The sequence below is a fragment of the Gadus morhua genome, chromosome 3, assembly GCF_902167405.1.
Source record: "Gadus morhua chromosome 3, gadMor3.0, whole genome shotgun sequence".
In the NCBI taxonomy this organism is placed as follows: Eukaryota; Metazoa; Chordata; class Actinopteri; order Gadiformes; family Gadidae; genus Gadus; species Gadus morhua.
Window position 1 is genome coordinate 24,554,322 of NC_044050.1, and position 17,454 is coordinate 24,571,775.

At 47.3% G+C, this 17,454-nt stretch overlaps 1 protein-coding gene across 8 annotated transcripts in view; it reads right to left on the minus strand.

Annotated features, from left to right (window-relative positions):
• add3a (adducin 3 (gamma) a) overlaps positions 1-17,454 on the minus strand; it is an 87,724-nt gene that overhangs the window by 11,454 nt on the left and 58,816 nt on the right. For all 8 annotated transcript variants that reach the window (XM_030352175.1, XM_030352174.1, XM_030352176.1 and 5 more), the window contains 8 exons: positions 13,567-13,705; positions 12,513-12,664; positions 11,788-11,868; positions 6,002-6,151; positions 5,129-5,272; positions 4,517-4,615; positions 2,068-2,244; positions 903-1,169 (listed from right to left, as the gene is read on the minus strand). In XM_030352175.1, coding sequence (XP_030208035.1) covers positions 903-1,169; positions 2,068-2,244; positions 4,517-4,615; positions 5,129-5,272; positions 6,002-6,151; positions 11,788-11,868; positions 12,513-12,664; positions 13,567-13,705 — 1,209 coding nt within the window. The remainder of the gene's footprint in view (positions 1-902; positions 1,170-2,067; positions 2,245-4,516; positions 4,616-5,128; positions 5,273-6,001; positions 6,152-11,787; positions 11,869-12,512; positions 12,665-13,566; positions 13,706-17,454) is intronic.

Sequence of the window (17,454 nt, forward strand, 5' to 3'; positions counted from 1 at the left end):
TTGTATTGGTTAATCTGTCCTCGTTAGTGGCGAGTGCAGGCCTGGGATTGGTTAATCTGTCCTCGTTAGTGGTGAGCGCATGTCTTTGATTGGTTCATCTCTTCGTTAGGGGTGAGTGTAGCAGGAAGCACAACAGAGTGCCCTGTCCGATAGACCTGGTGGCGACGTGGTCACTCAGACCATGTGGTTTCTGGAAGTGGTGTTTTTTTTGGTTCAAATGGTTCTACTCATCCAGTCTGTCTGATGTTTAAGAAGGGCATAGCTCATTTTCATTTAATCAGATTACGAATATGAAAACGACGAAAATCAATAGAAAATAAATCATTGGTACAAGACTGTTGATCTTATTTTGGAAAAAAAAACTAAGAAGTACTACTCCCATTGCGGAGTTCAAGTCTACCCTAGCACAGAAGCCTTGGTTAAATTACAGTCAAGCAGTTTGATTGGCGATTGTATTAAATGTACTACAACTTCTCAGCAATTAGGGTAAATTAGGTGTATTTTTTGTAACATCAAAATGTATCAATAATCTCTTCCCTCGTTGACAATTATGAACCAACGTGATAATGTTTGAATCCAGAAGGTTAGCATAATGCCGGTAAGAAAACATTGTGTTAGAATGAATTACACTATTCAGCCACAGGAGGGCACTCAAGGCATAGCGTTGGGTCGGAACGCTTTTCTTCACACACACACACACACACACACACACACACACACACACACACACACACACACACACACACACACACACACACACACACACACACACACACACACAATCAAACTAAACTAAAAACACACCCATAAAACATCAAAATACATACACACACAAACACATAAAAAACAATCATACACACGCACACACACACACACAGCAGCCCCCCGTCCCCTCCACCCACCGTGGTGGTGCGGCTGTAGTGGCGGTCGTCTCCGCCCTCCACCTGCACCTTGGTGTAGCTGTTGGGCGAGTTGAGCCAGCGCGTCTTCTCACGCTGCTGCCGCTGCTGCAGGAACTTGAAGGGCAGCCGCGTGGCCCCGCCCCCCTCGCCCTCCTCCTCCTCCTCGAACTGGAAGGCCGACACGGTGGCGGGGATCTCCACCTCGCTCTTGTGCCGCGGCTTGTCCCGCACGATGGGGTGGCGGTAGGCGTGGCCCGTCCGGTAGCCCTGCAGGAGGAGGAGGGAGGGGGAGGAAGGGGAGGGGGGGAGGAGGAGGAGGGGGGGGTGAGGGTGAGGACGAGGGGGATGAGGAGGAAGGGGAGGAGGAGGGTGAGGAGGGGGGAGGTGGAAGAGGGTCAGGAAGAGGGGGGAGGAGGGGGAGGGGGAGGAGGTGGAAGAGGGTGAGGAAGAGGAGGGAGGGGGAGGGGGAGGAGGAGAGGAGGGTGAGGAGGAGAAGGAGGTGGAGGAGGGTGAGGAGGGGGGAGGGTGAGGAGGAGGAGGAGGTGGAAGAGGGGGAGGAAGAGGAGTGAGGGAGAGGAGTGAGGAGGAGGAGGGTGAGGCAGAGGAAGAAACAGGAGGAGGAAGAGGATCACAAAGAGGCAGGCGGCAGGAGGAGGGAGGGGAGGGGGAGAGTGAGGAGGAGGGGGGGAGGAGAAAGGGGCAGGAGGAGGATGAGAAAGCAAACACTAACAGTTAGGGCTCTCCTTTCTATCCACTCCTCTCGCCCTCTTTCATCTGTCATTCATTCATCTCATGCCTCTCTAGAGAACATCACTTTTCATATATATAATGGCTACGCTATAGTAAGGTAAATACCCTGTTGTCTGTTGCCCAGTTCCTGGAAATAGTTTGCTCATTCCTGACCATGAGCTCATCTTTTGTACATCACCTCAGTTTAAGTTGTTTACCATTTTGTAGTCCCTTTTTGCATATGCCTTTTTAAAACTTTAACTACTTTGGCAATGTAAATGTTTATTTTCCATGCCAATAAAGCTCTTGAATTGAATTGAGTTAGAGTTAGAGAGAGAGCGAGCCAAAGATAGCTAGATAGAGAGAGAAAGAAAGGGGTGACTGACTGACTGACTGACTGACTGACTGACTGACTGAGTGTGTGTGTGTGTCTTACCAGGTTGTCCAACATCCTCATCAGGGACTCGAACTCCAGCTCACCGCGCTTGTACTTGAACTCAGCCCCCATCGCTACGTCGGCAGAGCTTCCAACGTCGAACGTTCGTGCCTTGTACGCCTCTTTGTCAAGAATATTCAGGTTCTCTATACTGCCGGCACATGAGATGGCATTCACCTGCACGACCACAAGATGGAGACAAAGAGCACAAGATAGATATTTTTTTCAAGATTTTGTTAAAATAATACACCTGTGCTGTGTTCCGATATCCATACTTCCCATGCTTAATAAAATTTGTTTGAATACGTAGGATTTTCTGATTAAGATCTGGGCGAAAAGAAGTGTGCGGAATGGAAAACCTGGATGCTGTACTCAAAACGGTCAAAACGTGGATCGATGTACAGTTTTCGTAATACGTAGCGGAAGAGGCGGAGCCAGGCTGAGCCTACACCGGCGCAACTTTTCGCTTTTTTAGAGCTGCAAGGCGTAAGAGTTCACCTCTCAAATCGGGATGTTTAATGCGGGGGACGAACTGCGGCGGCAGTCGCGATCGTATTTTCCGGTCAGTGCACCACGGACTATTCGATTTGGAAAAACACTGACATCTGGAAATCTGCGCACTTAGAGAGTGCGGATAGTGTCCTACGTTTAAGTGTACTCATTAGGGCTGTAACGATACACAAACTCACGATTCGGTTTATACCACGATTTTTGACCCACGGTTCGATACATCCCACGATTTTTTGAAATTTAAAAAGCATTTTATTTAAACAACACTTATATACCAATTCACTTAATGTAACATTTAATAACAAATAATTTGGAACACTGAACAGATTTGAACAGGAAGAATACTATTAAAGTATAGCTAAATGAATAGAGAAATAACGTGTGGGAGGATGCTTTTTTCAACTGTTTGGTTGGTTTAGTCAAATATCCTTATTAGCACTACTTATTAGGCTATGTAGCTTAAATAATGACATAATCAGGCCGTATAGAATGCAACATGTTTAATAGCCTAACTTTCAATAGATGGAGAAAAACCTGAAGGTCATGAACGTCGCAATAACGAGGCGTTACGAGTAGCATATGTGTGTGCGCCAGAATGGCAATGTGCGTATGCGTGTGTGAGTGACGTCAGCGAGTGAGTGGACGAGCGAGGAGAGCGAGGGGTAGCGCGTGTGTCTAGTGAAGAAGCGAACGAGTCCGGTAGAATAAAGTACCCATCCTGTCAATAATCGGTGGCCGCTTCATTCCGACCTATAAGCAGACAAACTGCCAGTCAAATCACACAAAACACTAGAGACAGGATCACACAGGCCCCCTCTGGATAAATGTCGTTCATATCGCATATGAGCACTTCGACGGCTGTGGAGAAATGCGATCCTCCGTAGCCACGGAGGATTGCAGTCGCATGCTTACGGCATCGATAGGAGGGGGCGCTGTCAGCAGACTATTATCTAGACAAATTATTAGCAAATTTCAATCGGACAATTTGACCGCAGAGTTAGAAAGGGCGTATCGCGCTTCTGCCTTCTCACACCGCGAGACAGGATCGTGGCTTTGAGTATCGCGATTTTCGGTTTGATACGCGTATCGTTACAGCCCTAGTACTCATGGAAGTATGGATAGCGGAACACAGCACTGAACTGCTTTGGCCATGCTGCAATACAACACCAATGCAAATGTAGTGGTTAGAGAGAGAGGAAAAGCCCTGGAGCGAGTGAGTGAGAGATAGACGAGGTCTGTTTGTATGAGTCGATAGAAGCTTTGGTTAACAGAAAGGAGAAATAAAGTGAATCTCAATAATTGCCGGACCAGGCTCCAAATAAAGGGCCCTTCTTACGGCACTGGGTGTAGATACAAGGCTGCGTACGGGCGTAGATACAAGGCAGAGGTATGGGCGACACACACATCCTCTCCTTTCTCCTTCAGCCCAGCCACACAGGGGCCAATGGAGGCCCCCCCAGAAGTAGCATGACCTGATCTGACTTTTGAAACCATGTGCGGCATGAAACCACTGCATTGTCATACTACTTGGCATCAAAAGTCTGCGTTAATTGCATCTTTGAGGTCACAGCCTTTGCAGGACAAATGGCTTCATCCATAATGGCTACCAACCATCCTAGTGCAGCGATAAGCTTCCTCTAAATGAAGCAGGTTGAGATGTGGTCAAGTTTTTGTTGTTGAAACAGAGCAAAGAAGGGGAGGGAGGTGGGGAGGGGCATTAGAGGAAATGGCTTAGCAGAGCATCTGGCAGTGGGAACCACAACAGATTAGGGGGAAAATGTCTGTCTATCCCGCTCGGCTGTTTCATCGGGGAAACGTGTGATTCAAAGCAATGGGTGTACCAAGAGCAACTACGGAGAGGGATGTGTACGTGCATGTGTTTGTGTCTGTGCCTGCGTGGGTTGTCTGCGTGTGCATGTGTGTGTATGTGTATGGGTACCTGGATCTCACAGGCGTAGACGACATTGTAGATGAAGTTAAAGGCCTCTTCGATGGTCTCCCCGAGAGCCACCACACCGTGGTTCCTGAGCACTAGCACCTGTGGTAGCACAGCGCGCGCGCACACACACACACACACACACACACACACACACACACACACACACACACACACACACACACACACACACACACACACACACACACACACACACACACACACACACACACACACACACACACACTTATTTAGCGACTAGTTACACCAGAAATGAAACTACTTAGCTTCCCTTAAAGTTTTAAAACGTATCTGAGTCACTTTTTGTTTGTCGAGAGCAGGAGTCAGATATGGATCGATTTTTCCATCTACCTAACTTTGTTTTCGCCTTTGAATCGTTTACATGTGTGAGCCATGGCAAAAGAGTTCAAAGGATTTTGTTCTTGTCTGCTCAATGAAACCATGACAAACACACACAAAGACGCACGCACGCACGCACGCACGCACGCACACACACACACACACACACACACACACACACACACACACACACACACACACACACACACACACACACACACACACACACACACACACACACACACACACACACACCTTGGCGGAGGGCCCCAGGGCCTTCTGCAGCTCCCTGCGCTCCTCGGGGTCGTCCAGGCTGCCCTGGTAGTTGTAGTAGGCGATGTCCCCCAGCAGCAGGGACTCCTGGGAGATGGGCAGGATGCCACACTTCATAGACGACACCTGGGGGTGGGGGGGGGGGAGAGAGAGAGGCGAACCGTTAGTGCTGAACCCGCGCTCAGCACTGGGATAGGGCTTGGGGGGGCTTGCAGTAGATGGGGCTGGATCTAGCCCACGTCCTGTGCTGTCATGGCACTTGGAAAAGTACGCACTTATTGTATGTTCTACATCCTGGCACTTAGAAATGGTACCGAGTAGTGTAGCATCTTATCCTAGCTAGCTTTGTTGTACACACGGATGGGATTTGTTAGTGCTTGGCACCAACAGGGATATATTGTTTCTCCTTCTTCTGACAAATGTACTTGTTGTAAGTCGCTTTGGATAAAAGCGTCTGCTAAATGCCCTAATTGTAAATGTGAATGTAGATCAAATGGGACGGTTCCGGGGAGTCCGGCCTGCTCTGGATCTCTCTGAAGAGCCGTTCATTCGTGACGTTCATAACGAGGAAGGCACTGAGGGGAACGGAAGGCTTTTGAAGCGCTTACGTTCGACGGCTCTCCAGCGCTTAAAGCCGTCTTAATAGTAGCAAGGCGGAAGCTTTTTAGGATTAGCACTTTCACACTGTTTACTCTCATTAAAAATGTAGGTCAAAAAGGTGTGTGATGCACTGTCAGCAGTAAACATAACACCCACACACACACCTAGACCTCCACACACACACACACAAAGCCTAGCGAAATCTCTTTAGCGCCCCCAACTACTTTGTGTTGTTGTTGTCGAGCGGTGACTCACGGCGGCGGTGGCGGGAGTGTGCACGTGGATGGCACAGCGCACGTCAGGCCGCATGGAGTAGATGGCGGCGTGGGGGCTGAAGCCCGCCGGGTCGATCCTCAGGTTGGTGGAGCCCTGGTCCATCACGGCCCCCAGGATGTTGACCTTCACCTGGGGGGGGGGGGGGGGGGAGAGAGGAGAGAGAGAGAGAGAGAGAGAGAGAGAGAGAGAGAGAGAGAGAGAGAGAGAGAGAGAGAGAGAGGGAGAGGGAGAGGAGAGAGAGAGAGAGAGAGAGAGAGAGAGAGAGAGAGAGAGAGAGAGAGAGAGAGAGAGAGAGACAGAGACAGAGAGAGAGAGAATGAAAGAAAGAGAAAGAGAAAGAGAGAGAGAGAGAGGGGGAGCGAGAAAGAGAAAGAATGAAAGAAAGAGATAGAGAAAGAGAAAGAGAGAGTAAGAGAAAGAATGAAAGAAAGAGAAAGAGGGAGAAAGAGAAAGAGAGAGAGACCGTCAATGGGGGGGAACACCACACAGGGAAAGGCTAGAGCTCAGGGTTTCCCACAGCACCTAAAAATATGCATATATATTTGAATTGTAAATAGTATACAAAAATATCAAATAATCTAAACTTCATTCACTCTCTGTGTGCACTCTCAGGCTGCAGGGCAACAGTCTGACAGCCTGCATGAAAATAATGCCGTCTCAACCCCACCACCTTAACTAACACATTTACTGCGGGAAACCCTGGCTGCACCTATTTGCGTTTCTCCACTGTACTATACTGGCTCGGCCCGGCACGGTTCGGTACGGCAGCCCATTTTGCCTTTCTATTACGACCGGGCTTCACACTGGAAGTCATTAATGGATGACACACTGGTCTTGAGTTGAAGATAGAACAACCCTCACACTTGTATTGCACGGCATGGTACAGTACGGTACGGTTCGATACGGCAAAATTAGGTTCCTCCTCAACTTGGACTAGGTCCACTTCCTCAACCCCGCAAGACCAGGAGAGTGTCTGAAAATGTCAGACACTCTGAAATCATATATCTTTCACCTGTAACTGCAACTCAAGCCACTAGAGGCTGCTAAAGAGAAAAACTAGCATAGTGTAGGTTCACTTTGTGCTGTTTAAAGGGCAAATTGTCATCAGAACATCACGGCAACATGGCCACCACCAGTAAACAAAGTCACAATGGATTGATTCAAGCACCACTTGTCTCCGTGGCCTTTTAAAGTGCTTTACAAGCCATGCCTCGCACCCATCCGTTCATACACACATTCACCCATAGAGGGCAGTATTATCCATGGCATATCAAAACTAGTTTGACGTGCCTTGCTCAGGGACTGCTGTACACCTAGCTAAGAGGAACCAGGGATCGAAAGAGCCCATCTCACGTTGAGAGATGATCGGCTAGATCTGTCTCCAGAGCTAGGTCTACCAACTCCCCAAGAAAACAACAAACAAACGTGGAGGAACTAAGGTGGTGGGGGAAGCAGGCGGGAGAACACAGGAAGTGACCCAGCCTCGTCTCACGGCAGGCCTCATTAACATGAGGAGGATCAGGAGGTTATCACGTCGAGGCACGGGAAGACAGAGGCCGGGAAGAGGGGCGGAGCCCGAGGGAGATAAGAGCCAGAGACAGGCTGGAGACCCAATTAGAGAAGAAGAAGAAAGTTCTGTCAGCAGGAGAGAAAACAGTCATTAAACATTAACCGCAAAACGGAGCTTGATCTAATTAGGACCCGGTGGAGCATGTTTCCCATAACCGTATAACGATGTAGGGTCTTGTGATACAAGCCAGGGCTACAGGCTAAAGGCTCACAAGATTAAGATACATCTGCTGGGGCCAACGCTAAACATGACTGTTGAGTAAAAAGGTGAGTGGGGTCGGGAATAGGACTGGGATGCCAGAGACTCCATTAGACAAACATTCTTCATATTCTTTTACACAGAGCAGTTTGCTGAATTATAATGGCTGGAACAATGAAATGTGCTCACTGATTGTAAATGGTTAAACTAAGTGGTCTCTTTATACAAAGCAAGAAAGGGGGGAGTGCACAGCAGGGCTGGGTGGTTTTTCCGGGTGAACCAGATCCCTGGGGGCGCGTTCAGCCCACTGATAGCCAGATGGGAGAGCGAGACGGGACAGATTGATAGAGGCCGGCTATCGATCGCTCAGGCTGCGCAGCAAAGTGAATGGCACTGCTCAAGTGTTATGAAACTGAAACACGCACACACACACACACACACACACACACACACACACACACACACACACACACACACACACACACACACACACACACACCTTGCTATGTCCAACCCACTCAGTTCATGCATCGTTGCACGCACGCACACACGCACGCACACACACACACACACTCTACTGGTATCGACTTGCAATACCAGCTGGTCAGATGGGGTCTCAGGGAAACATCACATGGTGCCAATGGCTCCATCATTCCATCAAGTTAAACTATAACTGTAACTGTAACAAGCCCCCCCCCCCCCAACCCCAAGAGGAATGTCCTGGCCAATCACAACATGAAACTCAATGGGCCCCTCCTCCATCCATTCTCCAATCTGGCTTTAAATATATCCCGGCATGCCACTTGGGGGGGTCAGTGACTGTGGGCCTGGGAGAGGTGAAGCGTGTGCTGGTTAAGAGGGCCGATGACATCGAGAGCTCAGCGACAGCGTCTTTACTTAGATCGGCCGAGAAGGAGTGGCCGACGGAAACTCAATATCCCAGAATTCCACTGAGGACCCCATCTGAGAAACCGGCCAATCAGACAGCCGTACCGCGACCCTAACCCTATCAGTACACATGGCTCATGTGAATCTGATCAAGATGCCCCCGAGCATGACTTTGATGTGTGTGTGTGTGTGTGTGTGTGTGTGTGTGTGTGTGTGTGTGTGTGTGTGTGTGTGTGTGTGTGTGTGTATATCATTGGTCCTCATGCAGTGAGACAGTGCCGTTGCCCTGGGCATGCGTTCCCGTGTGTGTGCACAAAGGAGTCCCCGAGGATATTGCGGGAGGCTCACAGAGCAACGAGAACAACACAGAGCACGCATGTCACATTAAATCAATAATCGACCTGAACTTGCTTCAGGTTCAGGTACGATGTCGCTACGACAACCAGTCCACAGAATGACCTTTCAACCCACACTGCGAACTACCCAATCTGCCTTCACTCAACAGTAAGTATTAAAGAGAACAACTTCCTCGCTCCGGCCCCGGTTTCACTGCAAGATCACGGAGGAAATAATGACTATATATGACTATACCAGTAGAGCAGTGAATACACACACAATAGTAGTGAATACACACACTAGTAGTGAATAAACACAGAGTATTGAATAAACAGATTATGATACACATTAGTGGAGAATACACACTTATAGTGAGTACACACACTAGCAGTGAAAACCCACAATAGTAAACACAGAGTAGTGAATGCACAGGGTGGTGAAAACACGCGTAGCAGTGAATACACGGATCAACTCAGCCCCTCTCACGGCATACTGTCTGCAGAGTCAGGTTCCACCAGGCTCAATGCTACACCACTGCATCAAAATAGCTCACCCCAATCCCCACTGACACACACACACACACGTACGCACACACACACAAACTTATTTTTGTTAATTAAAATCGTCAACCAATTCCTTGTGATAAACTTTGCCTTGTGTAGAAATCCAGGTTTTGTGTTCAGGGCCAGCAATAGATTTATTAGGAATCAGTGACCAATTAAAATGGACACTGAATGGGGGTGGAGGGGGGGGGGGGGGTTGCTAAAAAACAAAATTCCTGATTCGTGATACACCTGCACAGAAACACACACACACACACACACACACACACACACACACACACACACACACACACACACACACACACACACACACACACACACACACACACACACACACACACACACACACACACACAAAATGCTGACAGAGTGGATTAAGCTGAACAGCCTGACTTTAGCAAAGAAGTCCTCAGGCATAATTAGTTAACGTTATTTTTACCCTGGAAGCCGCACCCAATTCTGTTGTGTGCAATCAACAAAGAATACCTGCATGTCACATTTCACTTTCACTGAGGATAACATAACCACACATACACCAGCTACATAAACGAGGAGAAGGGCCTGTCATGTAGCACGTAAACATATCAAACATATCAGCCTTAAATGTTTCTGCAGTATCTATAAAGTCTGTCTGCCTCAAAACACCTGGAGAGTAAAAAACGCTGCACTGGGCTGGCTACACTTCTAAACAAGATATCACAGCCATGAGGGTCACAAGATTTGATGCAGTGGATAGTGTATCATGGATTATTTCCTCCCGGTAGTAATCTGACAAGGTAGAGCAAACAGAGTGAACATCTGATTAAAAACGTAATGGAAATAAACGACAACCAAACAAACAGAACCCTAATTGGCTCCAGACAGAGGCCTAGTCTCTGTTCTGCTAACGTGTTTACCAGCTCGCTTCATGCGTTTGTACGCGAAGTGAAGGATTACTTCCCTTTCCAAAGTCACTCTGATGGCACCTTTTACCTCCTTGGAATGGCTTGGAAAATATTCAGAGACCATCTTGCCTCATATATTTTGCAGGGCAAAAAAAAGCAACTCACAAACCTTACCACACCAATTGCTTTTAAACAACATACATCCTCTCTTAGACCAAAATGGTCAGTTGTACTTCATCTATTCATCTATAGAAAGAAGCAATGTGTAACATTTAAAGTCTATCGTAGCTTCAACTTCCTGGCTATATCTGTAGTCAACGCTGATTGAAAGGGATTTCAATAATGGTATCACTAAAATCACATCACATATCAATGATATTTTCTACGAATAAAATAAACTGTCCAGCCTGTTTCAGTTAGCGTTGACAGAACACAGTTACTGACTTTATTTAACTCTAAAAAAGGTGGAAGGGGCTCAATCCGACACACTGTGCCTTTAAGGCCATAAACCTATGTGGAGTGTGCGTGGATGTGCGTGGATTTACACAGCCTCACCTGGCCCGAGTCAGACTGATTGGACTCTGGGGCTGAGTGAGGCTGCACACCTGTTGTGCATTCAGCAAGCAACGTGCACAGGTTAAACCAGCCATCAACACATGCGCTCAGATCTCCTGCATGGCAACATGTTACTCAAGATTATGGATGTTTATCTGCAAACCCTACAATAAACCGGTTTTCCAACCCCATCTGTGTCGTTTGTCTAGAGGAGCCCAGCTCAAGTCACCTTACTGTACCGACAGCAATATATTGTTTCACCTTCTTACAAATCTACAAATGTACTTATTATAAGTCGCTTTGGATAAAAGCATCTGCTAAATGTAAAGGCAAATGTGTTGCAACCACCCAAGTAGAGTGTAGCACTGGCCTTTCTACAACCTTTAATCTATTTATTTTCTATTTTTTTGTAAATATGTATTATGTAAGTTTAGGGAGAAAGATAAGTTAGTTAGTTAATTGAGTAGTGGAGAAGGGGTAGGTTTAAATAAGCTATGCTTCATCCAACTCCTTTTCGGAAATCTTTGGTTCACATTATTACTTTTGTTTAGACTATTGTTATTGTTGTTTTGTCTATTCTCATTGGTTTTGTTTGTTTTTCAGTTTTAATTTAGCTTTTTTGTTATAAAAAAGCTAAATAAAAAAGCTAAACTAAACTAAACTAAATTGTCAATATTCTGTGCAATACAAAATGGCCGGGCTGCATACGGGAGGCCGCCGTGATTGACAGGGAGCCGACGAGCGGCGGTGCGTGCTGGAGGCGGGGCTTACCAGGTTGGAAGCAGAGGCCTCAGCGAAGGCCAGCCCTCGGGGGATGATGAGGATGTGGTCCTGCTCTTTGCTGATCCGGCACTTTGAGGGACAAAAGAATAACAATAAACATTTTATTATCATCATACTTCCAAACTTTTCCAAAGCCATGAAGGACTCAACAGAGGAAAAAGAATGATCGGAATGACTTAATTGACTCTATTTAGACGGAAGGAACTTTTAAAGCAAACCAAAAATTACAGTGTTGAACCCGTAATCCTCCTTTTACAGCAGCAGTAACCTTTCAACCGAGGTTTCTCTGACTTTAAATGAAATATGAGCGCAACAATGGTTGTGTGAGAAATATGAAGTTCAAGTAGCTTGTCTCGAATGTAGTTTGGAAAGATGTGGCTCTACACACACACACAGTCATTGGAAAAATCGTACCAAGTATTCTGAGCAAAGTCAAAAAAATGCACTTTCATTTTAATTGAATTATAATGGGGATGTAATGGCTTTTATCCAATCCTCAAACACAAAGCAGAAGTAAAGAGTATATACTCCTTCTTATGAACCTACAACTTCTTTAGAACCAGTTGCTAAAGCCAATAAAAGTAGCATCGTCCACTAAAGTCGGTTTGGTTCTGATATGGAAATGCTTGGTTGGTAACCATGAACTCTCAAGACCACAGAGCCCCATGTAGCTAGACTACTTGACCCCCAGATCTCCGTCACGTTGTCCTTACTGTGATGTATGAGTTGGAGAAGTGAGCCCAGCTGAACAGGTCCACCAGTCTGTAGAGGCTGGCCAGTTTGCAACGTGCATGCTTCTCCCCCTTCACGGTAGTGGCAGGGTCCATCGTGTAGAGGTCGTTGATGGGAGAGACCATTCCCTGACCTGAAAAGGGGGGGGAAGGCAAACAGCATTGATCTCATTTAGATTAGAGGACGGAAAGGACATTTAGATCAATATGAGATGGCTTTAATTGATTAGGTGGTTTCCAATGCCAACGGCACCATGACTGCATCCCATTGCCCGATGGAACGTTCCAGAACCTTGCAACATCGCATTACAAACGGACCCAAGGCTTTCAGTGATTCGATAACATCACCACAATACAACTCATTCCAAATAAGCAAAATGACCTAATGGCTGACTTTATTTGTTCCCCTAAAAGGCTCTTTGGGCGTGTTTGAAAACCTACATCTATCACAGAGGGGTCTTTTCCTTCGCACAGGGCGCATGGAGAAGTTAAATGGACCTGATGTTCTGGCCTTGACGTGGTAATTCATCATCAGTTCCGCATTCTTGGGCCCTGATTGGAAGCAGACCGTGCATATGGAACACTAGACCCAGAACCAGGGATCAAAAAGCCCGGGAAATATGCACGACCCTTCCGGAGTCTGAGAGCGCCCCGTCTGCCCTGCATTTCTTTTGGTCCGTCTGTCTATCGGCTCTGCCTTTCTGTCTGTCTGCCTGCTCTGCATTTCTGTCTTTATGTGTGTGTCTGTGTGTGTGTGTCACACAGTGTGGATATCAAAATGTGTGTGTGTGTCACACATAGCGTGCATGCGTAAACTTGTCATAATGTCCTTTCAGGTTGCTAATATATTAATATATTTCTCATTTGAATATTCCTTTTTTTCACATGGAAACATGCAAATGCATTGTAGTACACACGCATTCAGGGCATATTAGCATTTACTGTGGGCCAACAACACAGCAGGAAATAGGGGGGCTGAGTTTAAAAACTCAAGCGGTCGTCGGGGGCGACGGGATGTACCACTGCGAGTACTCACTGAGGGGGGAGCTGTTGAAGCCAGCCACCGAGCTGGCCATGAAGAAGTCAGCGATCTGTTTGAGGGCCAGCAGGCCTTTGGGGTTGTTGCCTTTGTTCATCTGTTCCTGGATCAGCCCCTCCAACTCATCCTTAAAGGCCTGGGCCAGAAAGAGAGAGAGACAGAGAGACAGAGAGAGAGAGAGAGACAGAGAGACAGAGAGACAGAGAGACAGAGAGACAGAGAGAGAGAGAGAGACAGAGACAGAGACAGAGAGAGAGAGACAGAGAGACAGAGAGACAGAGAGACAGAGAGAGAGAGAGAGAGAGAGAGAGAGAGAGAGAGAGAGACAGACAGAAAGAGAAAGAGAGAAAGACTTAGTTACAGCTGATCCAAACAGATACAAACACACATCCAGAAGATGCGTGACTTTTTCATTAGCCATTATTAATAATGTGAGTCCCAGTTAAGATAACACCAACAATTAGTAAACTGGTTTTCTGATTCAAATGAAAAGATTGCATCTAATATATCAAGTTGCATTACAAGGAGCATTGAACATTTTTATTAATAAATGAATAAGTGGTAGAATCAAACTGGATGAATCTTTGTTTATCCAGAGACTCTGATGGTCAGTTGGACAATTGATATGGAAAATGATGTCATCGTAGTCAACAGGTTAGATGAAGTTTGAAGGCGGACCCGTTACAAATTATTCTACCGGGAAAACCACGCAGCTGCCTCCCATCTGAACCGCCAGAGTGCCCTTGGAATAGGGAGTGATGTGACCACTGATTGAGCCAGGATACAAAAATGAACATCAAGGTGACGGAGAGAAAAGACAGAAGGCAGGACTCAAAGCGGGATACAAGACTGCAAAGGCTAACACTAGCTAATGCGGGGCAGGGAAACAGAGAGACAGGAAGACGAGTTAACCACAGATTAGGCCCCGGGGTGCTCTCGGGCGGGTCGATTTGCATCTTGACGGATCCCTGACTAACCGGATAGCGACTGACTGAGATGCCCAGCTGTGATTCGCTGGTACACGAGTCGGACTAATGACAGCGCGAGGCTGAAGGGCCTCTGGGGGTTTGATAGGAAGAGAGTTTTTGTTTTTGTGAACTGGACTCTCGTGTGGAGGCCGTGTGCCAGTGGAGAGAGTGTCAACAGATGAGATAATCGAAATATTTAGCTTATCTAAACGAGAAATGTCAGCGGTCTGAAGTCAGTGAAAGGTCACCGTTACACTTTACCGAGGTGGAATCTCTAGTTTCTCTAGTTTCTAAAGCTGGACAACCGAAGACCCTCTTCGCTCTTTCGGGTAACCCTAGACTCCACTCTCCAGTAGCCAGGCTCCTTAGGTTGCACCCAAACCACCGCCACACCCGTTGCCGCTCCACCACTCCCCCATGCGTGTGCACATTGAATGTCCCATTCGTCCGACCTGTGTGGCCTCAGGATGGAACCAGGGCCATTGATTTGAGGCATCGGGTGTGGGTTGGTACGGTGGGGCCTATTGGAGAGTGCAGCACCGCCCCCCCACCCTCCCTGAAACAGTGAGCAATTAAATGAGAATGCATACAGGCTCTGGGAGTTCTGAAGCCCTGCCAGAAATTCCTCCAACCCCGAGTGGCGGGGTCGCCACGGTAACCGACCCAGCTCTCTGCCGCTCTGCGGATGTGCGGCCCGCGGTTCTTCCTTAATAGCGGCCCCCCCTCTACGGGGGGGCTCGACTACCGTACTGTACTCAGTCAATGTGGCGGTGGGAGACGCGCTGCACGGACCCCCGACACTGGGGGGCTGGTCTATTGATCAGACCCCCAGGACTTCCTGCGTCATTGTGAGTGTGAATAGAGAGAGAGAGAGAGTGAGAAAGAGCAAGGGTAAGAGAGAGCGATGGACAGAGAGAGAGGGATATAATAGACCCTTAAAAGGCTGAATATGTATCCATGAAAGATTTCACTTTATTAATATATTTTATTAAAATCAAAGTGCAGGCTATTGAAGCATTTCGTAAAGGAGGGGTAAAGCAATTTCAGGGAAACATAGCAACTGAAAATAACAATTTAGCTGTAAAAGGATTAATTTCAGACCATTTCACTGAACACGAATGAACACAATTTAGAAATACTATTTTTAAAATCCATATGGATGAAAATATTCCATTACGACACGCACACATTCCCGAAGAGATTATGACAGCAGGGATTTGACTCACATCATCTTAAATTAATCCCGGGCCGGAAAAAGCATTCACATTTTGTATTATTAATATTTCATCCGTCCATCTGCAGAGCGACAGTATACACTGCTTGCGTCCTGCACTCTCCAGCCTGCTAGATTATTAACAGTGTTAGTATTCATGACCACACCAGCAGCAAAGCATGCGGTTGGGCGCTTACTTTAGAATAGGAAATAAAGGGTATTTCAGGGCAAGAAGTACGGTCACATAAACCACCAACCAAACCAGCTCTAAGCAGGTAGTCAAACCTGCAATTTGGTTTGACTAAATAAAACCCCCACTGATTACAGGAGGGAACATTTGCGCTGGGAATACCTTTCTACTAAACTTAATTACTGTTGGTCTAAATCATTTATATCTCAATTCATTAATTTCTCAATGGTAATAATGTTATCTGTTTTGGTTATCAAAGAAATGACTTGACTAACAAAGGCTAGTAAAGGAAACTATAAAAACATCCCCTGGAAATATGACCATGATCTGTCATAGCTTACATGGCTGAGGGTTTAACCCTAAACAGATGAATACAAAAAATGGGTTTCCGTGAGCATTTAAAAAAAACGATGCACATTAATCTTCCATAACTCTCCCTCTCCATCTCTCCCTCGTCCTCTCTTCCTCCCCTCTCTCTCTCCCCATCCCTCTCCCTCCCTCTCTCTCTCCCCCGCAATCTCCTTCCCTCCCTCCCTCTCCATCCCCCTCTCCCCCGTCCTCTTTTCCTCCCCTCCCTCCCTCTCCCTCTTCCCCTCTCTCCATCCCTCTTCCCTTCTCTCTCTCCTCACTCCCTCCCTCCCTCCTCCGTTCCCCTCCCTTGCTCAGAGGAAGTGCGCCCGGACCCATGGCGTGGGAGTGCCGGGTCCTTGGAGCGGAGAGGGACCAGAGAGACAAAAGCCCCTGGCGGGGGTGACCCGCGGCGGGCCAGAGCCTCTGTTAAACGTGTCAGTGGACAGGAAACATCCTGGTGTGCTGGCGCCGGAGCGCTGGGCGACAGAACGCCTCCTACTCCACTGAGGAGCGTGGGCAGACAGACACACACGGTCAGCCCGACACCGCGGATGGCGAAGCAGTGCGACGGGGAACCCGGTTCATATGCACAAGCCGTGCACATGAATACCGATCATACGTTGGGCGCGTGGAGTGCTTTTCATTTTGTGTCTCAAAGACGCTCTACGTTGGTGGAGAACGAAGAGGCTGAAAATAAAGGCATGAGTGAAGGACGACCAGAGGATGTTAATGAACAATATGGCGACACACTGATGGATTCTTAGAAGATGGCTATTGGTTTGTGGACAACAGCTATGCCGTCGGCGTTCACTCAACATATTCAATTATTTCAATAGAGTGTTTACCAGCAGCTGTCTTTATCCAGACCATTTAAATACAAGCATCATCAATCATCTTATCCTGCAATCCGAGACCTTAGAGATTTACAGAGATCTTAAGGGAAGAATCTATTTAGTCCTCTGAATCAGTCACATGCTGTCTAAATGGTCATCCTGGCTCACGCAACGAGCAGGTGTCATCATCGAGCATCCTGTGAGGTCATGGTAACCACGGCTCCGCTAAGGTTACCTGGACAGGTAAGAACCCCCCGGCTGTTAATGAAAGAGCGTGGGAACGAAAACAAGCACTTATGAACGAGGTCACCGATGCACGTCCGGTCTTGT